Source organism: Ranitomeya imitator, chromosome 1, assembly GCF_032444005.1.
Source record: "Ranitomeya imitator isolate aRanImi1 chromosome 1, aRanImi1.pri, whole genome shotgun sequence".
NCBI lineage: Eukaryota > Metazoa > Chordata > Amphibia > Anura > Dendrobatidae > Ranitomeya > Ranitomeya imitator.
Window position 1 is genome coordinate 9,132,009 of NC_091282.1, and position 20,381 is coordinate 9,152,389.

The 20,381-nt window shown below is 48.3% G+C and overlaps 1 protein-coding gene across 1 annotated transcript in view; it reads right to left on the minus strand.

Annotated features, from left to right (window-relative positions):
- Window positions 1-20,381, minus strand: part of LOC138657451 (oocyte zinc finger protein XlCOF22-like) — an 86,533-nt gene that overhangs the window by 37,570 nt on the left and 28,582 nt on the right. The window contains exons 2-4 of the mRNA XM_069745246.1: window positions 19,938-20,016; window positions 19,455-19,634; window positions 14,014-14,137 (exon numbers count right to left, since the gene is read on the minus strand). Coding sequence (XP_069601347.1) covers window positions 14,014-14,137; window positions 19,455-19,634; window positions 19,938-20,015 — 382 coding nt within the window. The 5' untranslated portion in view covers window position 20,016. The remainder of the gene's footprint in view (window positions 1-14,013; window positions 14,138-19,454; window positions 19,635-19,937; window positions 20,017-20,381) is intronic.

The window sequence follows — 20,381 nt, forward strand, 5'->3', positions numbered from 1 at the left end:
CGACCATGCCACGACATATGAGCCCACCGAGGCTTACCAGAACCCGGCAATCCCAGAAAGGGAGAAAAAATAAAAAACAGCGTACACTTAGTATTCCTCCCCCCTCACCTCTCAGTGTGTCTGTAATGTCGGGTCTCACCCTTCCAGTGTGTCTCAGCCCTCTCATGTGTCAAGCCCCATCCCCGAACTACCAGACCCCACAAGTTTCATTGCCCTTTCTCCTGCCACCCCTGCGTCGTCCACACTTAGCCAGCCCTCACAGCTTCACACCCCCTGTTTCCATCACTCTACCCCAAGCAGGCGCAGTTAAATAAATATTTTTGTTGTTCTAAAATAAATACAAGTTTTTGCCCCAATTATGTTTGGTTAATTGTGTCTTTCGCCGCTGGCAACACACACCGTGCGCCAAATAAAACACTGCGCCGCACACTTTATTTTTTGGCCACATCATAGCTCCAGTAGTTAGCAAGTACAACACTTTTTGTGTCTTTAGAATAGAGCTATGAGGTGAACCAAAACATTTATACATGTATTTTCTCCATAATCTCTTCCTTCTGCTTAGTCTGTGACTAGTGTTGCAGACTGAAGAGAAAATGGTGGAAATACAATGCAGAACTATACTCAACAGGTCAGGTGTCCAAAACCTGACCTGGTGAGTAGAGAACTGCCGTGTATAACCTCCATTTTCTCTTCTGTGTACATAATCTATTACACACAAAGTGAAGGGACGATGGTGGTCACACGGCATATCTATGCTCACCTGCACAGGTGTCAGAAATAGTGAATTCATGAGGCTGTTATATGTGCATCATGAATTCATTATTTCTGACACCTGACTTGATGAGTATAGATCTGTTTTGTATGACAGTCATTGTCTCTTCAGTCTGTGTCCAATGGATACTGCATAGCAGAACAGAATCAGGACGCAATGACGTCACCAAGCTTAAGGCAACATGGCTGTCCTCACACTAGCAGTATTTGGTCTGTATTTAATATCAGTATTTGTAAGCCAAAACCATGAGTGGAACAATTAGAGGAAAATTATAATATTAGCATATCTAGCACCTCAGCTTTTATCACCCACTCCTGGTTTAGGATTACAAATACTGATATTAAATACAGATCCAAATACTGCTAGTGTGAGGACAACCTCGGTTTGTAGAGGAAATACATATGAGACACGGTCAAGACACCAAAATATAAAGTTTATTAACGAGAAACATTAGTAACAAGTAAGAAAATAACTGGTACAGATAAAATCTCAACAGGACATTTACACAACATTGTCCTGCCATGACACACGTCCAATATCCGAATCAAAAAAGGCGGCAAATTGGTCCCGCGTGTGGCCAACTTCAGCTGTTGACCGCAGCGGGTGATGCTGGTAATCGGGCAGTGGGTGTGCAACTGGTTCATCCAGTTCAATGTTGGGTCACTCCTTAGCCATTATGTAATTGTGGAGAACCACACAGGCTTTGATCACCTCATCGACTGTCTCCATTTTTAGATTTATGGCTGATGCAAGAATGCGCCATTTTGAGACTAGAATCCCAAAGGTACACTCTACAGTTCTTCGGGCCCTGGTCAGTCTGTAGTTAAAGATCCTTCCCGACTGGAATATGGCTTCAGTACATTTTCACACATCTGAAAGGCCTCATCCCCAACCATAACAAAAGGCATCGGTGGACCTTGAGTGTTGGGGAGAGGTTGTGGCCGTGGAAAATTAAAATGTTTGCCATACACGGTGGCCCATATCCGAGTTCTTGAAAGTCTGGGAATCGTTGCCACGGCCAAAAGCTCCAATGTCCACGGCGATGAAGCGACAGTCCACATCAGCTATTACCATGAGCACAACAGAAAAATATTTTTTGCAATTGAAATACTCCGATCCTGTTCTGGCTGGTTTGATAATGCGGATGTGCTTTCCATCCACCGCTCCTAAACAGTTGGGGAAATCACACACACTCCAGAATTTTTCTGCAATTTCAAGCCACATGTCCCAGGTGGGTAGAGGTATAAACTCATCCCGGAGTACATTCCACAAAGCCCGGCAGGTGTCCGCAACTATTCCGGACAGGGTGGATATTCCAAGCCGGTATTGGAAGTGGAGAGATGATAAACTCTCTCCGGTTGCCAGAAATCTGGAAGAAAATAAATAAAAAGAAATTACAATCAATTCTATTTATGGTGTTGTTATGCTAAAGACAAAGGGAAATATCAAAAAATACATGTCAGTACACCCAAAATTTGCACTGCCATTGGTTTAGATTTGTAACGTACCTTAATGTAACCAGCAGACGTTCCTCGGGTGGAATCGCTCTACGGAGCTGGGTCTCCTGTCTCCGTATGGCTCCTTGGACACAAGCAAGCAAATCCCGGATTGAGTCTTGCGACATCCTTGTATATTCTTGGATTTTCTCCGGGTTGGCATTAAGCTCGCCATACAATGTGTGATAGGCTCCACGTCTCTCACGTAATTCAATAATGGGGTGTCTCCAAAAACACCTACGCCGTCTCCTTCTCAATCTTTCGTGATTTCGGTCTTGCTCCCAAGTAAACGCACAGGCAAGAAACAGCTTGATGCTTAAATCCAGGTTGAAATAAAAGCTCTCCATGCGAAGATCCATCATGACACAGGAGCAAAATATGAAGATTACAGCTGTTCAAGGGTCTATATAAAGAAATCCCATAATACACGCCCTCTGTAGTCACATTGGCGGAGTCTGGTTGTCTAGATTTTTCTCATGTAAAATTTGTCACCATGTGCACCAAAAACGCAAACGCAGGCAAAAACGCATAGAAAAGCGTACAAACGCGGCTTTTTTTTAACCGCAGGCGTTAAAAAAACGCCGCGTTTGTACGTGTTTATATACGTTTTTCCTGCACTTGCGGATGCGGATTAAACGCTTCGGATTCTAACGCAAATGTGAAACTAGCCTAAAAGACGCTTTTTATTGCAAAAAATAGTTTTGGCATCACCACTTTTTGGGAGCTATAATTTTTCCATATTTTGGCCCACAGAGTCATGTGAAGTCTTGTTTTTTGCGGCACGAGTTGTCATTTTTATTGGTACCATTTTCGGGCATGTGACATTTTTTGATCGCTTTTTATTACGATTTTTGGGAGGCAGAATGAACAAAAAACAGCTATTCATGAAATTTTTGGGGTGAGGGCGTTTATACCGTTCTATGTTTGGTAAAATGGATAAAGCAGTTTTATTCTTCGGGTCAGTACGATTACAGCGATACCTCATTTATATCATTTTTTTATATTTTGGCGCTTTTATACAATAAAATCTATTTTATCTAAAAAAAAATTTTTTTGCATCGCTTTATTCTGAGGGCTATAACTTTTTTATTTTTTCGCTGATGATGCTGTATGGCGGCTCGTTTTTTTGCGGGACAAGTTGGTGTTTTCAGCGGTACCATGGTTATTTATATCCGCCTTTTTGATTGCATGTTATTCCACTATTTATGATGATAAAGCGTTGTTTTTTGCCTCTTATTTTTAATTTTTTTACAATGTTCACTGAAGGGGTTAACTAGTGGGACAGTTTTATAGGTCGGGTCATTACGGACGCAGCGATACTAAATGTGTACATTTATTGTTTTTTATTTACATAAAGAAATGTATTTATTGAAACAATATTTATTTTTTTTATTTAGGAATTAAAAAAAAATATTTTTACACAGTATATATTTTTTTTCTTTCTTACTTTGTCCCAGAGTGGGACATCACTGTATAAAGTCAGATCGCTGATCTGACACTTTGCATAGCACCGTATCATATCAGAGATCTGACAGACAGTGCAGGAGGCTTCTCAGCACCTGCTCTCAGCAGGCACTGACAAGCCACTTCCCTGCAGGACCCTATGACCCTGATCCAGGAGTCTGCAGGCAGGGAGAACCTCGGAACAACGCCATGTCACTCAGTGGGGTGAGATGGCTAAGGAACCCCTAAGGCCTCTTTCACACTTCAGTCTTTCGGCGTCAGTCAAAAACCGCCATTTTCGTGAAATGGCGGATCCGCCTTTTTTTTTTGGCGGATCCGCTATTTTCCCATTGACTTGCATTAGAGACGGATTGTGGCGGATGGCCGTCCGTTCCATCCGCCATGCGACGGATCCGTCGATATTTGGCGGACGTTGTCTAGACATTGACGGACTTTGTAACGTTTTTTGGCGCCGCCGAAAAGGCGGACCGCGGCGGATCCGTCGTGTCCGCCTTTTTTTTTAGAATGGGCGCCTATGGGCGACGGATCCGTCGCGATCCGCTTTTTGGCGGATCCGTCGCCTCAATCCGCTTTTTTTGATTGAGCATGCTCCAAAAAGTGGATACTTTGCCCAGACAACCCAAAAACTATATAAGGACAGGTCATTCCCAAATGTACCAGCCAGCAAGACAGACCCTTCAATGCAAGAGAGACCCAGCCAGACCCTGCCAGCAAGACCTTGCCAGCCAGCCAGAGAGGCCCTGCCAGCCAGAGAGGCCCTGCCAGCCAGAGACACACTGCCAGACCCTGCAAGCAAGACCTTGCCAGCCAGGCCCTGCCAGCCAGCCAGAGAGGCCCTGCCAGCCAGCCAGAGAGGCCGTGCCAGCCAGACCCTGCCTGAGACAGCCATGTGAGTACTGACATCCAGCGTGTGTGTGTGTGTGTGTGTGTGTGTGTGTGTGTGTGTGTGTGTGTGTATTTGTGTATGACGTACTGAGTACAGCAAGAGCTTTTAAAACCTGAATCCAACCTGAGGCCTGCCGTCGTCCTGCAACAGCCAGTGCCCTGCTACAGTCCAGATCCACCCCGAGGCCTGCCACTGTGAAGACATCAAGCTCCAGCCGGAGGACTGATGGCCGTGTGTGTGTGTGTGTGTGTGGGTGTGTGTGTGTATTTTTGTACTGCTGTGTGCTTTTGTATGTATGTGTTCATGTGCCTGCACCTTATTATGCCTTCGTCAATATTACGCCTGTTCATGTGTTATGCTTGCGTTATGACTCTGCTTGCAGGTATGTTTGTGTGCATCTTGTTGGTTGCATGTGCATTTGTCAATGCCATATTGGTTAATGTTGATTTTTGATGTATTTACTAAAGGTACCGTCACACGCTGCAGCGATACCGACAACGATCCGGATCGCTGCAGCGTCGCTGTTTGGTTGCTGGAGAGCTGTCACACAGACCGCTCTCCAGCGACCAACGATGCCGGTAACCAGGGTAAACATCGGGTAACTAACTGCAGAGCCGCGCTTAGTAACCCGATGTTTACCCTGGTTACCAGTGTAAAAGTAAAAAAAAAAAGGTAAATTCCGCTGTCTGTCCCCGTGCTGTGCTTCTCTGCATTGTGAGCGCCAGCCAGCCGTAAAGCAGAGCACAGCGGTGACGTCACCACTCTGCTTTCCGGCCGCTGTGCTTACACAGGGCAGAGAAGCAGAGTGCCGAGGGACAGACAGAAGGTGGCTGTGTGTGCGTGCGTGCGTGTGCCTGCCTGCCCTGTTTATATGTTTTTCATACTATGCTGGTATTTTGAATAGCTGTGGTGTAAAATTTGTTTTGTGTGTGTGTATAAATGATGTGTGATGTGTTCTGCATCTTTGTGGTTTTCCATAATGTACTTGTATTTCAAATAAAGAGCAGTGTAGCTCCTACTGTACCCTAAAAAAAAGAAAATTTAAAAAAATATAGTAATAAAAATTTCACAAAACTGTCAGTAGTCTCATTTCAAGATAAATGTAATATTGGGTAAACATGCAGTAAAGGTTATATATACAAATGTGTAATGCAAATCTTTGCTATAGAATATGTTATCTGGTTTTAGAAAATACAAACTGTAGGGTAATCATAATTAACAATTTTGGGGATTGGTATTTTAATTTCGAATGAGGAACATTTTTTATAAGGTTAAACTTTGTTTAGGTGGGTTTTACCAGCATGTGCATTGCGCATATCAAGTTCTAAGTAGTTTTGGTGTTGTTTTAAAGGGATTTTTTGGGGGGTTTTTTTGTGGGGAAACAGGAGGTAGAGGGTTTGGCAGCTTGTGCATCAAGTTTGACGGTAGAATTTTTTTTTTTCTTTTGTGGTGGGGGAAATCAAAAATAAGTTGGCACTGTAGGTACTGTAGTAGGTACTGACCCAAGACGTACACAAGCAGGCTCCCCATTTTTTTTTAAAAGTTGTAAGTGTAAAGTCCTGAAAGCTGCATCTATCCTTTTGTATAGTAGCTTAGAACTCTCTTTATGCTTGCAGATTCTAGGGACCAAGAGGACCCAAGCAAGGGACCGACCGACCCAAGCTATACGCAAGCCCCAAGTTTTGGAAACAGATGTAAGTGTAAAGTCCTGAAAGCTGCATCTATCTATCTATCCTTTTGTATAGTAGCTTAGAACTCCCTTTATGCTTACAGATTCTAGGGACCAAGAGGACCCAAGCAAGGGACCGGCCAACCCAAGATAGACGCAGGATCATAATGTCTTCTTCTGAGAGCCCCCCAGCACATCGTCAGCAAACTGAGGTGTTAATTTTTTTTCTTCATAAATTTTTTATTTTGGTGCAACAATGGCAATTGTATTTTAAGCCTTTATGTGTTTATTCTGTATTCACAGGAATATGAAGCAGAGGGGCTAACAGAAGGAGACGGACAGGGTGGAGAAATACAAGGAGCGGGAGCGCATAGTGTAAGTTTTGAACAGACCGATCCTCACATACAATGCACTACACCCAACACAAACATTCAGCACAGCACACAATACATATGCCTCGATCAAAGAACATTATTAATTTTATTTTTTTTTTTTAAATTAGTCTTCACAATCCGGGGCTCGACGTAGAGTTCCTCAAAGCACCTCCCATAGTCGTCGGAATGATAATCGCGGCGGTCGCCGAAGAGTAAGTTCCTTTTTGGTTTGGTGTTTAGTAAAATGTAAAATTCATGTGTTGTAATCTTTCCCTTTTTATTCTTATCTTTTTGTTAGGCTTCACAGCGTGCTCCCGAACAAGATGATGAAGAGGAGGGCATCGATGTGAACACCCTCATCGAAGCAGTACAAAGTCGGGAGCCGCTGTGGAACATGTCGGACCGCCGCCATGCTGACCAGTTAATCACCCGACGGCTATGGGAGGAAGTGTGCAGTGCTGTTATGGATAACTGGGAGGAACTCGATGCTGGGGCCCAGGATCTAGCGCGTAAGTATTCACACTTCATTACCTTATGTTAGCATGATTTAATGTGGTGTATAGTAACCAATTTTTGCTTTCTCTTTCCAGGTAACAGGATTATCGTGCGGTGGCGGTCACTCAGGGATCGCTTCAAGAGGGAGTTTAATAAGGAGATGCGGGCCCCGAGTGGATCTAGAGGTACAAACATGCCAGAGCCCTGTCGTTCCTCCGGTCGACGCTGCTGAGCAGAAGGTAAATATTCAACACCACATATTTTCAGTCAAACTGTAAAAATGTGTAACCTTCAATTTTTTTGGCAGCAAGGGCAATTGTAATATCAAGATACTACTTTTTTTTTTCTTCTTCTTTAACAGCACTTTCTGCAGCACTCGGGAGCCTGCATCAGAGTTGCACCCCTCTGGAGCGATCCCTCAAGAGTCCGCCACCGGGGACCACGTCGACCCCTCTGTTTCTGCACCTTCCCTTTCGTTTGATCCCTCAGCCTCATCCACCAGCGCTGGAGCAGCAGGGCGGACTTCGTCACTTGAAGCTGCAGGTGATGAGTTAGAGTTCCCTTTACCCTACCCCTCTGCCACTGCCGCAACATCTAGACCAACTTTGTGGTCAGGACGGCAGCGCCAGAGAGGTCAGGAAAGGAGCTATGCGCCTGACTTTTTGCAGCTGAATGCATCCTTTCACAGTGCCATCAAGCTTTTGAGTGAGCAAACGTCTGCTGGGTACAATATGCTTAACAAAAGCAAACTTGAACTCAGCAGTCGTCTGGATAGGATGCAATCAGATGCAAATCAGTCACCAAGGCACTGTTTTTTTCAGTCAGTCCTCAGGCACATGGAAAATCTAACTCCTGACCTGCAGATGCATGTGATGCAAGGCTGCCACACTGCTCTAGCGCAGGCGATGTCCCATGCCCCTCCACCTACCCTTCATGTGTCAACACCTTTCCCCTCTCAATCCACCGTCTATCCTCCCGTCCGTCCTCCTCCTGTCCGTCCTCCTCCCGTCCATTCTACTCCTTCGTCATTTGTTCCTTCCCCCCTTAGTCTTTCCCAGTTTTTACCGTCCCCCTTCCATTCTTCCCCTTTAACTTCTCCGTTCCCAATCCCACCAACACCTTCATACCTCCCACACACCACATCAGCACCTCAACTCTCTGCCCAAACTCATGTTTTCACCACCCATTCTACTTCTGTTCCTCCCCGTGATGTCCTGTCCCCCACTCTCGACGTGGTCCGCCCTGTCAGCCCCTCCGCTACTATCTCCACCCCAAACTATGAGAATCTGTAAATAAATAAACAGTTTTTTGGTTTAAAAACAATTTTATTGTCTTTCTCTTTTTTTTTTTGTAAAGTTTTTAAATCACCAAGGTTATGGCAATAGTAACAATAACAGTGTTTAAAGGGTACCGTTGCAAAACATACAATGCTGCATTAAAGTACAAAGATTTTGTAAGCAAACAAAAAATGGTATTTTTACAAGTGTAAAAAGAAAAAATTTTTTACACCATTTCATACTGCCAGTCAACTGATCCTGCAGGAGACATGAAGTAGTCTGCAAAACTGTCCCGCATTCTGGAGACTGCTACTGGACTGCGAAAAGTGGGGTTTTGGTAATCCCGTAAGGTGCTTTCAGAAACATTATCCTCCAGGGAAACTTGTTCTTTTGATAAAACAAAATTGTGCAGGACAACGCACGCTTTGACCACATCATCGACAGTTTCAGTCTGCAGTTTAATTGCAGTTAGCAGGACTCTCCATTTGGCAGTTAAGATGCCAAAAGCACATTCCACTACTCTTCGTGCTCTGGTTAAGCGGTAATTGTAAATTTTTTTCCTCTGGGTCAGTCCACTACTTCCAAAGGGTTTCAGCAAGTGTGGGGAAAGCTGGAAGGCATCATCTCCAACACAAACAAATGGTAATGGTGGACTAGTGGTTCCAGGGAGAGGTCTAGGGGGCGGAAAATCAAATGTCTCTCCATATAAACGGCGCCCCATTGGTGAATTTTTAAAGATTTGTGAATCATTTGCGCGTCCATACGCACCGATATCAACAGCGATGAACTTGCATTGTGCATCGGCTATGGCCATCAACACAATAGAGAAGTACTTCTTATAGTTATAAAACTGTGATCCAGAGCCTGAAGGTTTGACGATCCGTATGTGCTTTCCATCAACTGCTCCAACACAATTTGGAAACTGGCAAATTTGCTGAAAATTTTGGGCGATCTCCAGCCACCTCTCCTGTGATGGCTCTGGGATGTATTCCGCTTGTAGGCACTCCCACAATGCCCGGCAGGTATCTCTGATGATCCCCGAGATGGTGGATATCCCAAGTCGATACTGAAAATGGAGGGATGAGAACGACTCTCCAGTTGCAAGGAATCTGTTAACAAAACGAAAAGACAATAATTAATAAAAAAATTCAAAAAACAACATTACAGTTATAAGTCTGATGAATGAGAATCATTTAAAAAAAAAAAATTACTTACTGAATAGTCACCATGAGACGCTCTGCTGGTGATATTGAGAATCGCATCTGGGTGTCTCGTCTACGTATACAGTCTTCCACATAGCCCAATAAAAACTCAAAATTTTCAGCTCTCATCCTCACATAATTGAAGAACTTTTGAGGGTTTTCGCTTAGTTCCATGTAAAGCGTGGAATAAACACCACGGGTCATACGTTGTGCTGTGATGGGATGGATCCACAGCCTTCTCTTCCGCCGCTGCCGTAGGATGCGCAGTCTTTGTTCCTCCCTCTCTCGAACGCTGACTGCCAACTGATTTGCCTCAAAAGTAAAATCCGCATAGATCTTTGCAATGTTCGCCAGGACTCCTTCCATTTCTGCCACTTTCTCTACAACCTTTCAAAGATGTGGTGTAAATACACGCTATATATAGTTTTGCAGTAGTATCCAGTAGCCAATCACATTGAAATCCTCCCCTTTTAAAAAACGGATCCGTCAAAAAACGGTTACAACGGATGTAAAAACGGTCGCAACGGTTCTAACGGATCCGTTTTTTAAACGGATCGGGGCAGCTGATCCGTCAAAAAAACGGATCCGTTAGAACCGTTTTTCAACCAAATTTGACGGATCCGTCGATCCGCCACGATGTCGGACCTAACTGACGCCACACAACTGAAGTGTGAAAGAAGCCTAACAGGAGCGAGCGATGGTGCTGAGGGAAATGGGGAGATGCATGGGAACCATGAGGAAGGTGATGCCATGAAATTGACCAGTGCCACCGAGGAAGGTAACTGGCCCATAAGTAGCACAGCCCCTGGAGTGTTGGGGATGGATGGGGAGGTAGAGCCCATAGCAGCGCCGGCTGATGGGTCTGTAGAAATCCCCGGGGAGACAGCCTACGTAGCTGCTGTCACCCGCAGTCAGAGTGCCCGGAACGCAGATAACTGTCTGCCTTCCGGACCCTCCTCAGTCATCACTGTGTCTGAACCAGAGGTGGACCCAGAGAAGGTCCAAGAGGGTTTCCGTCGGGAAGGGACCCTGACGTCGCTTCTGGCTGCCCCTAGCCAGGAGTTCCAGGCTACTCTGCACTGAGATGCGAGCCTGGAAAATTTGAGACACCTCGCTGAGACACCCACCTCCGTGACTGATAAGGAGAGGGTTTTCTGGGAACGAGAGAGGTTGTACCGGCAAAAATTGCAAAAGGAGTGGTTGAGGGAAAGACAGCTGGTCGTCCCGCAGCAATTCCGGGGTGAGTTGTTACGGATTGCCCATGAGATCCCACTCGCTGGACACTTGGGGATCAGCAAAACTAAGGCCCGGCTGTCTCAACACTTCTATTGGCCTAAGATGGGGACAGATGTGTCAAACTACTGCCGTTCCTGTATCACTTGTCAGAGAGTGGGGAAGGCAGGGCCTGCTATTAAGGCTCCCCTGATCCCTTTACCAGTGATAGAGGAGCCTTTCCAGAGGATCGCGGTGGACATTGTAGGCCCGCTGGCCGTCCCCAGCAGCTCTGGAATGCGATATAACCTTACTGTGGTAGACTACGCTACCCGGTATCCAGAGGCAGTAGCTCTGTCGTCAACTAGGGCAGATAAGGTGGCGGATGCCCTGTTGGCTATCTTTTCACGTGTAGGATTTCCCAGGGAGATGCTTACTAATCAAGGGACCCAATTTATGTCTCGCCTAATGGAGGCTCTTTGTAAGAGAATGCAGGTGAAGCACCTGGTATCGAGCGCGTATCACCCACAGACCAATGGCTTGTGTGAACGCTTCAATGGTACCCTCAAACAGATGCTACGCATGCTGGTTGAGGCCCAAGGGCGCGACTGGGAGCGGTACCTCCCACACCTGCTGTTCGCTTACCGAGAGGTTCCGCAGGCCTCGACGGGGTTCTCCCCATTCGAGCTCCCGTACGGCAGGCGAGTCTGGGGACACCTTGGTTTGGTAAGAAAAAATCCTGGGAAGAGGAGCCGAACCCTTCTGAAGTGTCTATAGTGGAGTATGTCATGCACTTCGGTGACAAAATGCAGACCATGGCGTAGTTGGTGCATCACAACATGACGCAGGGTCAGGCTGATCAGAAGTACTGGTACAACCAGAACGCCCGGGAGCGGACCTACCAGGTGAGTTAAAAGGTGTGGGTTCTGGTCCCCCTACCAAATGATAAGCTTCAGGCAGCCTGGGAAGGCCCGTACGTCATCCACCAACAGCTCAACCCAGTCACCTACGTGGTCACGCTTGACCACGCTCGGGGTAGGTGAAAGGCCTTCCACGTCAATATGATGAAGGCTCATCACGAACGTGAATCCTGCATCCTACCGATCTGCAGCCTGCCCGAAGATGGGGAGGAAGACCCCCTCCTGGACATGCTGGCCCAGGCCAAGGCCGGGGGGTCCATCGAGGACGTGGAGGTAAGCGCTTTTGTTAACCGAACCCCAGCGGTCGCAGTTGCGGACCACGCTGGAACCCTTCCGGGCCGTGTTCTCCAACCGACCTGGAAGGACTAAGTTAGCAGTCCTCGAGGTGGACACTGGGAATCATGCCCCACTACGGCAAACACCCTATCGTATCTCCGACGAGGTGCAGCAGGTTATGCGCCAGGAGATCGACGAGATGTTACAGCTGGGGGTGAACGGCCAAAGAGCGCGTGAGCCTCACCTGTAGTTCTCATGCGAAAGAAGGATCAGACCACCTGGTTCAGCGTGGACTACAGAGGGCTCAACGCCATCACAGCCTCTGATGCCCACCAAATGCCGCGCATCGAGGAGCTGCTTGAGCGGCTAACTTGCGAGAAATTTGTGTCCCAAAAAGGGCAGCGAGCATGGCAATGCAGACAGGTTGTCCAGCCGGGGTCAACCTACCAAGGTGCTCATGGAGGAGTACCGCGAGGTACTGCCTCCGTAGCGCAGTCCAAAAGGAGAAGGTGTCAGGAAAAAGGCAAGTTGTGATTACTTCACTTACACATACAGAGCTCTCAGCTGCAGTTTCCTCTGCCTGCCAACACAAGGTTGGAATTCTGAGCCACTCTTTCTCCCTCTGCCTGGTTGTGTAATCCTAAAGCCCTCATTTCTCCTCTTCCTTAAGAATTAATATGGCTCCGTGCTGCGTCAGACAGGTCTCCTTACACTACTCATTCCCCCCTCCCACCTGATACTGGTTAAAACTGGTACAAAAAGCATGGGCTTCTATTGTTCATTTAAGAGTCAATATATTGGCACAAATCAGGGCTAGAGATATAAGGATTACATATTCCGGATGTCCATCGAGAGATCTATAACTCAATGAAACCAATAGAAGCTAAACCCGACGAGTGCAAGGAGCGAGTTTCTCCGTAAGCGGGTAGTGTAATTACGCCGTGTTTACACTTAAAAGAATCCCCCTGTGGTGCACATCCTGATCGTTGTGTCTTTCGTATACAAGGTTCATATAGCGAGCTAGGCATAAAAATGCTTGCTATAACTCCAAGAAAAAGGGGCGAATTCAGCCTCTAAGTGAGGTCACCACAGGGGGAGTGGCTTGATTTTAGGCTAGGAAATAAGTGAGAGAAGCAGCAGTCTTCACGTGTCTTTTGTCCGGGGTCTAGCTGCTATACAGATGTGTGATGCATCTTGATGTGTCCCCTCCTGCACAGCACACGGTCAGCCATGAGAAGATGACATAATGAAATGTAAGTGTTTTTTCATCTTTAAAACCCATTTTATTTGTAATTGTACTGTACATACCATAATTGTCTCCTTTATAATATATTTTTATACTTCTGTAAACACTGCCTATCTTTTTTGGAGTAAAATATAAAATTACTAGATTTGTCTCTCCTTGCTCTATAATTAACTATCACGTCCTCTGAAGTGAATTACGCTAATCAGTGTTGGATAATTAAGAAATTGAAGCTGGTGGCAGCGGATTTGTCCTGTGCGCTTAGGAGGCTTTGTATTGAAGGTGGCGTTGATAATTATTGTCCCCACCTGAGTGGGAGTAGTTAGATCGCCCTCACTGCAGTGTGCGGATTAGCCAGTACAAAGTAAGGCAGCCTTTCTGGCGACTAATTATCCTAGGTGTAGTACTCTTTCTGACCTGAGGGTAAGGGGGTGCCAGAGAGCTGCCAGTTCCAAACCGGAAACTGGGAAGAGGGATATAGGTAAATCCCCTTCAGAAAGAACCGGGGCAACCAAACAACCCCGGTTCATGACAAATTGGTGTGAGTGGAGGGGATGAGAACGGTATCCTCCCCGTGAACCGTAACAAAAGGTCAAAAAAGTTTTGGGGTGGAATGTGAAGGAGGTGCAAACTGATTGGTATATTCATGCTGCCAATACATTTGGTATCAAATGAAAAGAGTTATTGAAGGCAGCCTGTGCCCACAACACACACTAAAATCGCTTACCTCGTGGTGTAAGAGGCCGGCGCTCCTCCATCATCACATCCTGGTACCGATCCTGGTGTCCTTCTAGATACTCCCACTCCTCCATGGAGAGATAGACAGCGACGTCCTGACACCTTATAGGAACCTGACAACAGCCACACCGTCATCACCCAGAATCCTCCAGTGCTGTATAATGTCCCAGCAGTCACCTCTCCGCTCATCACACAGAATCCTCCAGTGCTGTATAATGTCCCAGCAGTCACCTCTCCGCTCATCACCCAGAATCCTCCAGTGCTGTATAATGTCCCAGCAGTCACCTCTCCGCTCATCACACAGAATCCTCCAGTGCTGTATAATGTCCCAGCAGTCACCTCTCCGCTCATCACCCAGAATCCTCCAGTGCTGTATAATGTCCCAGCAGTCACCTCTCCGCTCATCACCCAGAATCCACCAGTGCTGTATAATGTCCCAGCAGTCACCTCTCCGCTCATCACCCAGAATCCTCCAGTGCTGTATAATGTCCCAGCAGTCACCTCTCCGCTCATTACCCAGAATCCTCCAGTGGTGTATAATATCCCAGCAGTCACCTCTACGCTCATCACCCAGAATCCACCAGTGCTGTCCTGTATAATGTCCCAGCAGCCACCTCTCCGCTCATCACCCAGAATCCTCCAGTGCTGTATAATGTCCCAGCAGTCACCTCTCCGCTCATCACCCAGAATCCTCCAGTGCTGTATAATCTCCCAGCAGTCACCTCTCCGCTCATCACCCAGAATCCTCCAGTCCTGTATAATGTCCCAGCAGTCACCTCTCCGCTCATCACCCAGAATCCTCCAGTGCTGTATAATGTCCCAGCAGTCACCTCTCCACTCATCACCCAGAATCCTCCAGTCCTGTATAATGTCCCAGCAGTCACCTCTCCGCTCATCACCCAGAATCCTCCAGTGCTGTATAATGTCCCAGCAGTCACCTCTCCACTCATCACCCAGAATCCTCCAGTGCTGTATAATGTCCCAGCAGTCACCTCTCCGCTCATCACCCAGAATCCTCCAGTGCTGTATAATGTCCCAGCAGTCACCTCTCCGCTCATCACCCAGAATCCTCCAGTGCTGTATAATGTCCCAGCAGTCACCTCTCCGCTCATCACCCAGAATCCTCCAGTGCTGTATAATGTCCCAGCAGTCACCTCTCCGCTCATCACCCAGAATCCTCCAGTGCTGTATAATGTCCCAGCAGTCACCTCTCCGCCCATCACCCAGAATCCTCCAGTCCTGTATAATCTCCCAGCAGTCACCTCTCCTCTCATCACCCAGAATCCTCCAGTCCTGTATAATGTCCCAGCAGTCACCTCTCTGCTCATCACCCAGAATCCTCCAGTCCTGTATAATCTCCCAGCAGTCACCTCTCCTCTCATCACCCAGAATCCTCCAGTCCTGTATAATATCCCAGCAGTCACCTCTCCGCTCATCACCCAGAATCCTCCAGTCCTGTATAATGTCCCAGCAGTCACCTCTCTGCTCATCACCCAGAATCCTCCAGTGCTGTATAATCTCCCAGCAGTCACCTCTCCGCTCATCACCCAGAATCCTCCAGTGCCGTCCTGTATAATGTCCCAGCAGTCACCTCTCCGCTCATCCCCCAGAATCCTCCAGTGCTGTATAATGTCCCAGCAGTCACCTCTCCGCTCATCACCCAGAATCCTCCAGTCCTGTATAATGTCCCAGCAGTCACCTCTCCGCTCATCACCCAGAATCCTCCAGTGCTGTATAATCTCCCAGCAGTCACCTCTCCGCTCATCACCCAGAATCCTCCAGTGCTGTATAATCTCCCAGCAGTCACCTCTCCGCTCATCACCCAGAATCCTCCAGTCCTGTGTAATGTCCCAGCAGTCACCTCTCCGCTCATCACCCAGAATCCTCCAGTCCTGTATAATGTCCCAGCAGTCACCTCTCCGCTCATCACCCAGAATCCTCCAGTGCTGTATAATCTCCCAGCAGTCACCTCTCCGCTCATCACCCAGAATCCTCCAGTGCTGTATAATCTCCCAGCAGTCACCTCTCCGCTCATCACCCAGAATCCTCCAGTCCTGTGTAATGTCCCAGCAGTCACCTCTCCGCTCATCACCCAGAATCCTCCAGTCCTGTATAATGTCCCAGCAGTCTCCTCTCCGCTCATCACCCAGAATCCTCCAGTGCTGTATAATGTCCCAGCAGTCACCTCTCCGCTCATCACCCAGGATCCTCCAGTGCTGTATAATGTCCCAGCAGTCACCACTCCGCTCATCACCCAGAATCCTCCAGTGCTGTATAATGTCCCAGCAGTCACCTCTCCGCTCATCACCCAGAATCCTCCAGTCCTGTATAATCTCCCAGCAGTCACCTCTCCGCTCATCACCCAGAATCCTCCAGTGCTGTATAATGTCCCAGCAGTCACCTCTCCGCTCATCACCCAGAATCCTCCAGTGCTGTATAATGTCCCAGCAGTCACCTCTCCGCTCATCACCCAGAATCCTCCAGTGCTGTATAATGTCCCAGCAGTCACCTCTCCGCCCATCACCCAGAATCCTCCAGTCCTGTATAATCTCCCAGCAGTCACCTCTCCGCTCATCACCCAGAATCCTCCAGTCCTGTATAATGTCCCAGCAGTCACCTCTCTGCTCATCACCCAGAATCCTCCAGTGCTGTATAATCTCCCAGCAGTCACCTCTCCGCTCATCACCCAGAATCCTCCAGTGCCGTCCTGTATAATGTCCCAGCAGTCACCTCTCCGCTCATCCCCCAGAATCCTCCAGTGCTGTATAATGTCCCAGCAGTCACCTCTCCGCTCATCACCCAGAATCCTCCAGTGCTGTGTAATGTCCCAGCAGTCACCTCTCCGCTCATCACCCAGAATCCTCCAGTCCTGTATAATGTCCCAGCAGTCACCTCTCCGCTCATCACCCAGAATCCTCCAGTGCTGTATAATCTCCCAGCAGTCACCTCTCCGCTCATCACCCAGAATCCTCCAGTGCTGTATAATCTCCCAGCAGTCACCTCTCCGCTCATCACCCAGAATCCTCCAGTCCTGTGTAATGTCCCAGCAGTCACCTCTCCGCTCATCACCCAGAATCCTCCAGTGCTGTATAATGTCCCAGCAGTCTCCTCTCCGCTCATCACCCAGAATCCTCCAGTGCTGTATAATGTCCCAGCAGTCACCTCTCCGCTCATCACCCAGAATCCTCCAGTGCTGTATAATGTCCCAGCAGTCACCACTCCGCTCATCACCCAGAATCCTCCAGTGCTGTATAATCTCCCAGCAGTCACCTCTCCGCTCATCACCCAGAATGCTTCAGTGCGGTATAATGTCCCAGCAGTCACCTCTCCACTCATCACCCAGAATCCTCCAGTCCTGTATAATGTCCCAGCAGTCACCTCTCCGCTCATCACCCAGAATCCTCCAGTCCTGTATAATCTCCCAGCAGTCACCTCTCCGCTCATCACCCAGAATCCTCCAGTGCTGTATAATGTCCCAGCAGTCACCTCTCCGCTCATCACCCAGAATCCTCCAGTCCTGTATAATGTCCCAGCAGTCACCTCTCCGCTCATCACCCAGAATCCTCCAGTGCTGTATAATCTCCCAGCAGTCACCTCTCCGCTCATCACCCAGAATCCTCCAGTGCTGTATAATGTCCCAGCAGTCACCTCTCCGCTCATCACCCAGAATCCTCCAGTCCTCTATAATGTCCCAGCAGTCACCTCTCCGCTCATCACCCAGAATCCTCCAGTCCTGTATAATGTCCCAGCAGTCACCTCTCCGCTCATCACCCAGAATCCTCCAGTGCTGTATAATGTCCCAGCAGTCACCTCTCCGCTCATAACCCAGAATCCCCCAGTCCTGTATAATGTCCCAGCAGTCACCTCTCCGCTCATCACCCAGAATCCTCCAGTCCTGTATAATCTCCCAGCAGTCACCTCTCCGCTCATAACCCAGAATCCCCCAGTCCTGTATAATGTCCCAGCAGTCACCTCTCCGCTCATCACCCAGAATCCTCCAGTGCTGTATAATGTCCCAGCAGTCACCTCTCCGCTCATAACCCAGAATCCCCCAGTCCTGTATAATGTCCCAGCAGTCACCTCTCCGCTCATCACCCAGAATCCTCCAGTGCTGTATAATGTCCCAGCAGTCACCTCTCCGCTCATCACCCAGAATCCTCCAGTCCTGTGTAATGTCCCAGCAGTCACCTCTCCGCTCATCACCCAGAATCCTCCAGTGCTGTATAATGTCCCAGCAGTCACCTCTCCGCTCATCACCCAGAATCCTCCAGTGCTGTATAATGTCCCAGCAGTCTCCTCTCCGCTCATCACCCAGAATCCTCCAGTCCTGTATAATCTCCCAGCAGCCACCTCTCCGCTCATCACCCAGAATCCTCCAGTGCTGTATAATGTCCCAGCAGTCACCTCTCCGCTCATCACCCAGAATCCTCCAGTGCTGTATAATCTCCCAGCAGTCACCTCTCCGCTCATCACCCAGAATCCTCCAGTGCTGTATAATGTCCCAGCAGTCACCTCTCCGCTCATCACCCAGAATCCTCCAGTGCTGTATAATGTCCCAGCAGTCACCTCTCCGCTCATCACCCAGAATCCTCCAGTGCTGTATAATGTCCCAGCAGTCACCTCTCCGCTCATCACCCAGAATCCTCCAGTGCTGTATAATCTCCCAGCAGTCACCTCTCCGCTCATCACCCAGAATCCTCCAGTGCTGTATAATGTCCCAGCAGTCACCTCTCCGCTCATCACCCAGAATCCTCCAGTGCTGTATAATCTCCCAGCAGCCACCTCTCCGCTCATCCCCCAGAATCCTCCAGTCCTGTATAATGTCCCAGCAGTCACCTCTCCGCTCATCACTCAGAATCCTCCAGTCCTGTATAATGTCCCAGCAGTCACCTCTCCGCTCATCACCCAGAATCCTCCAGTCCTGTATAATGTCCCAGCAGTCACCTCTCCGCTCATCACCCAGAATCCTCCAGTGCTGTATAATGTCCCAGCAGTCACCTCTCCGCTCATCACCCAGAATCCTCCAGTGCTGTATAATGTCCCAGCAGTCACCTCTCCGCTCATCACCCAGAATCCTCCAGTGCTGTATAATGTCCCAGCAGTCACCTCTCCGCTCATCACCCAGAATCCTCCAGTGCTGTATAATCTCCCAGCAGTCACCTCTCCGCTCATCACCCAGAATCCTCCAGTCCTGTATAATGTCCCAGCAGTCACCTCTCCGCTCATCACCCAGAATCCTCCAGTCCTGTATAATGTCCCAGCAGTCACCTCTCCGCTCATCACCCAGAATCCTCCAGTGCTGTATAATGTCCCAGCAGTCACCTCTCCGCTCATCACCCAGAATCCTCCAGTGCTGTATAATGTCCCAGCAGTCACCTCTCCGCTCATCACCCAGAATCCTCCAGTCCTGTATAATCTCCCAGCAGTCACCTCTCCGCTCAGCAGCTCAATCATCTTGTTGCTGAGCTCCAGGATCTTCTTGTTCCTCTCATGTAGCAGGGAGTGCGGGGGAGGCTCTGTGATGGGGCCCGGGCTCCGCCCTCCTGACTCCTGGAGATGGATGATGGGAGTCACACCGTCCCCCGGTGTCTTCCTCACTATTGTGTAATCCTGTGTATGGAGAGAGACATTTAGGGAGAAGAATTCCTTCCCGACTTCAGATCTGACAATCAGTAGAAATCCCGGGATCAATAACAGTCTCCAGTAATCTGGGGCCATAACCGGGAATATTATTCCCCTCCGGACAGACATCCCGGCCCCTCTACAGCTCTTATAGGGAATCCCCATGACAACTCCTCCGGGCAGAGAGCTCCACACAATCACTGCTCTTACAGTAAAGAATCCTTCTCTCTATTCTGGATGTCGGACTTGTCACAGAACACAATAAAGCTGATAGAAATGTAGAGGAGTTACCTCTCCGCTCAGCAGGGAGATGATCTCCAGGGCGAAGTGGAATAATCTTCTGGTGGTCTCATCCCTGTCCTCCTCCATCCTTGGTGGGTTATTCAGATTGGAAAAAAAAAAAATTGAGTTAAGAACATGGTAAGACGGGATCACTTAGATGGATTTAGTAGTGAAGGAGACGTAATGACCCCAAAATGTGACCGATCCTTGATGACGGCTCCAGATCTGGAAGCGAAGTCACGAGAACATTGACGCCTGGGTGACAGATCACATGATGCACTGCGAAGTCTGAAACCAGAACTCGCTAGCTATGCTGAGCAACGAAAACTCCTGGAAAATGCTCGGAGCAGACGTGTGTGACTGAGGACTCACTGCGGGATCCACTTTCAAGCTTTCTGAAGCAAAGTCAGGCGCGGTAATGTCAAAGTGGTGTCCACCCATACGGCTATAAGT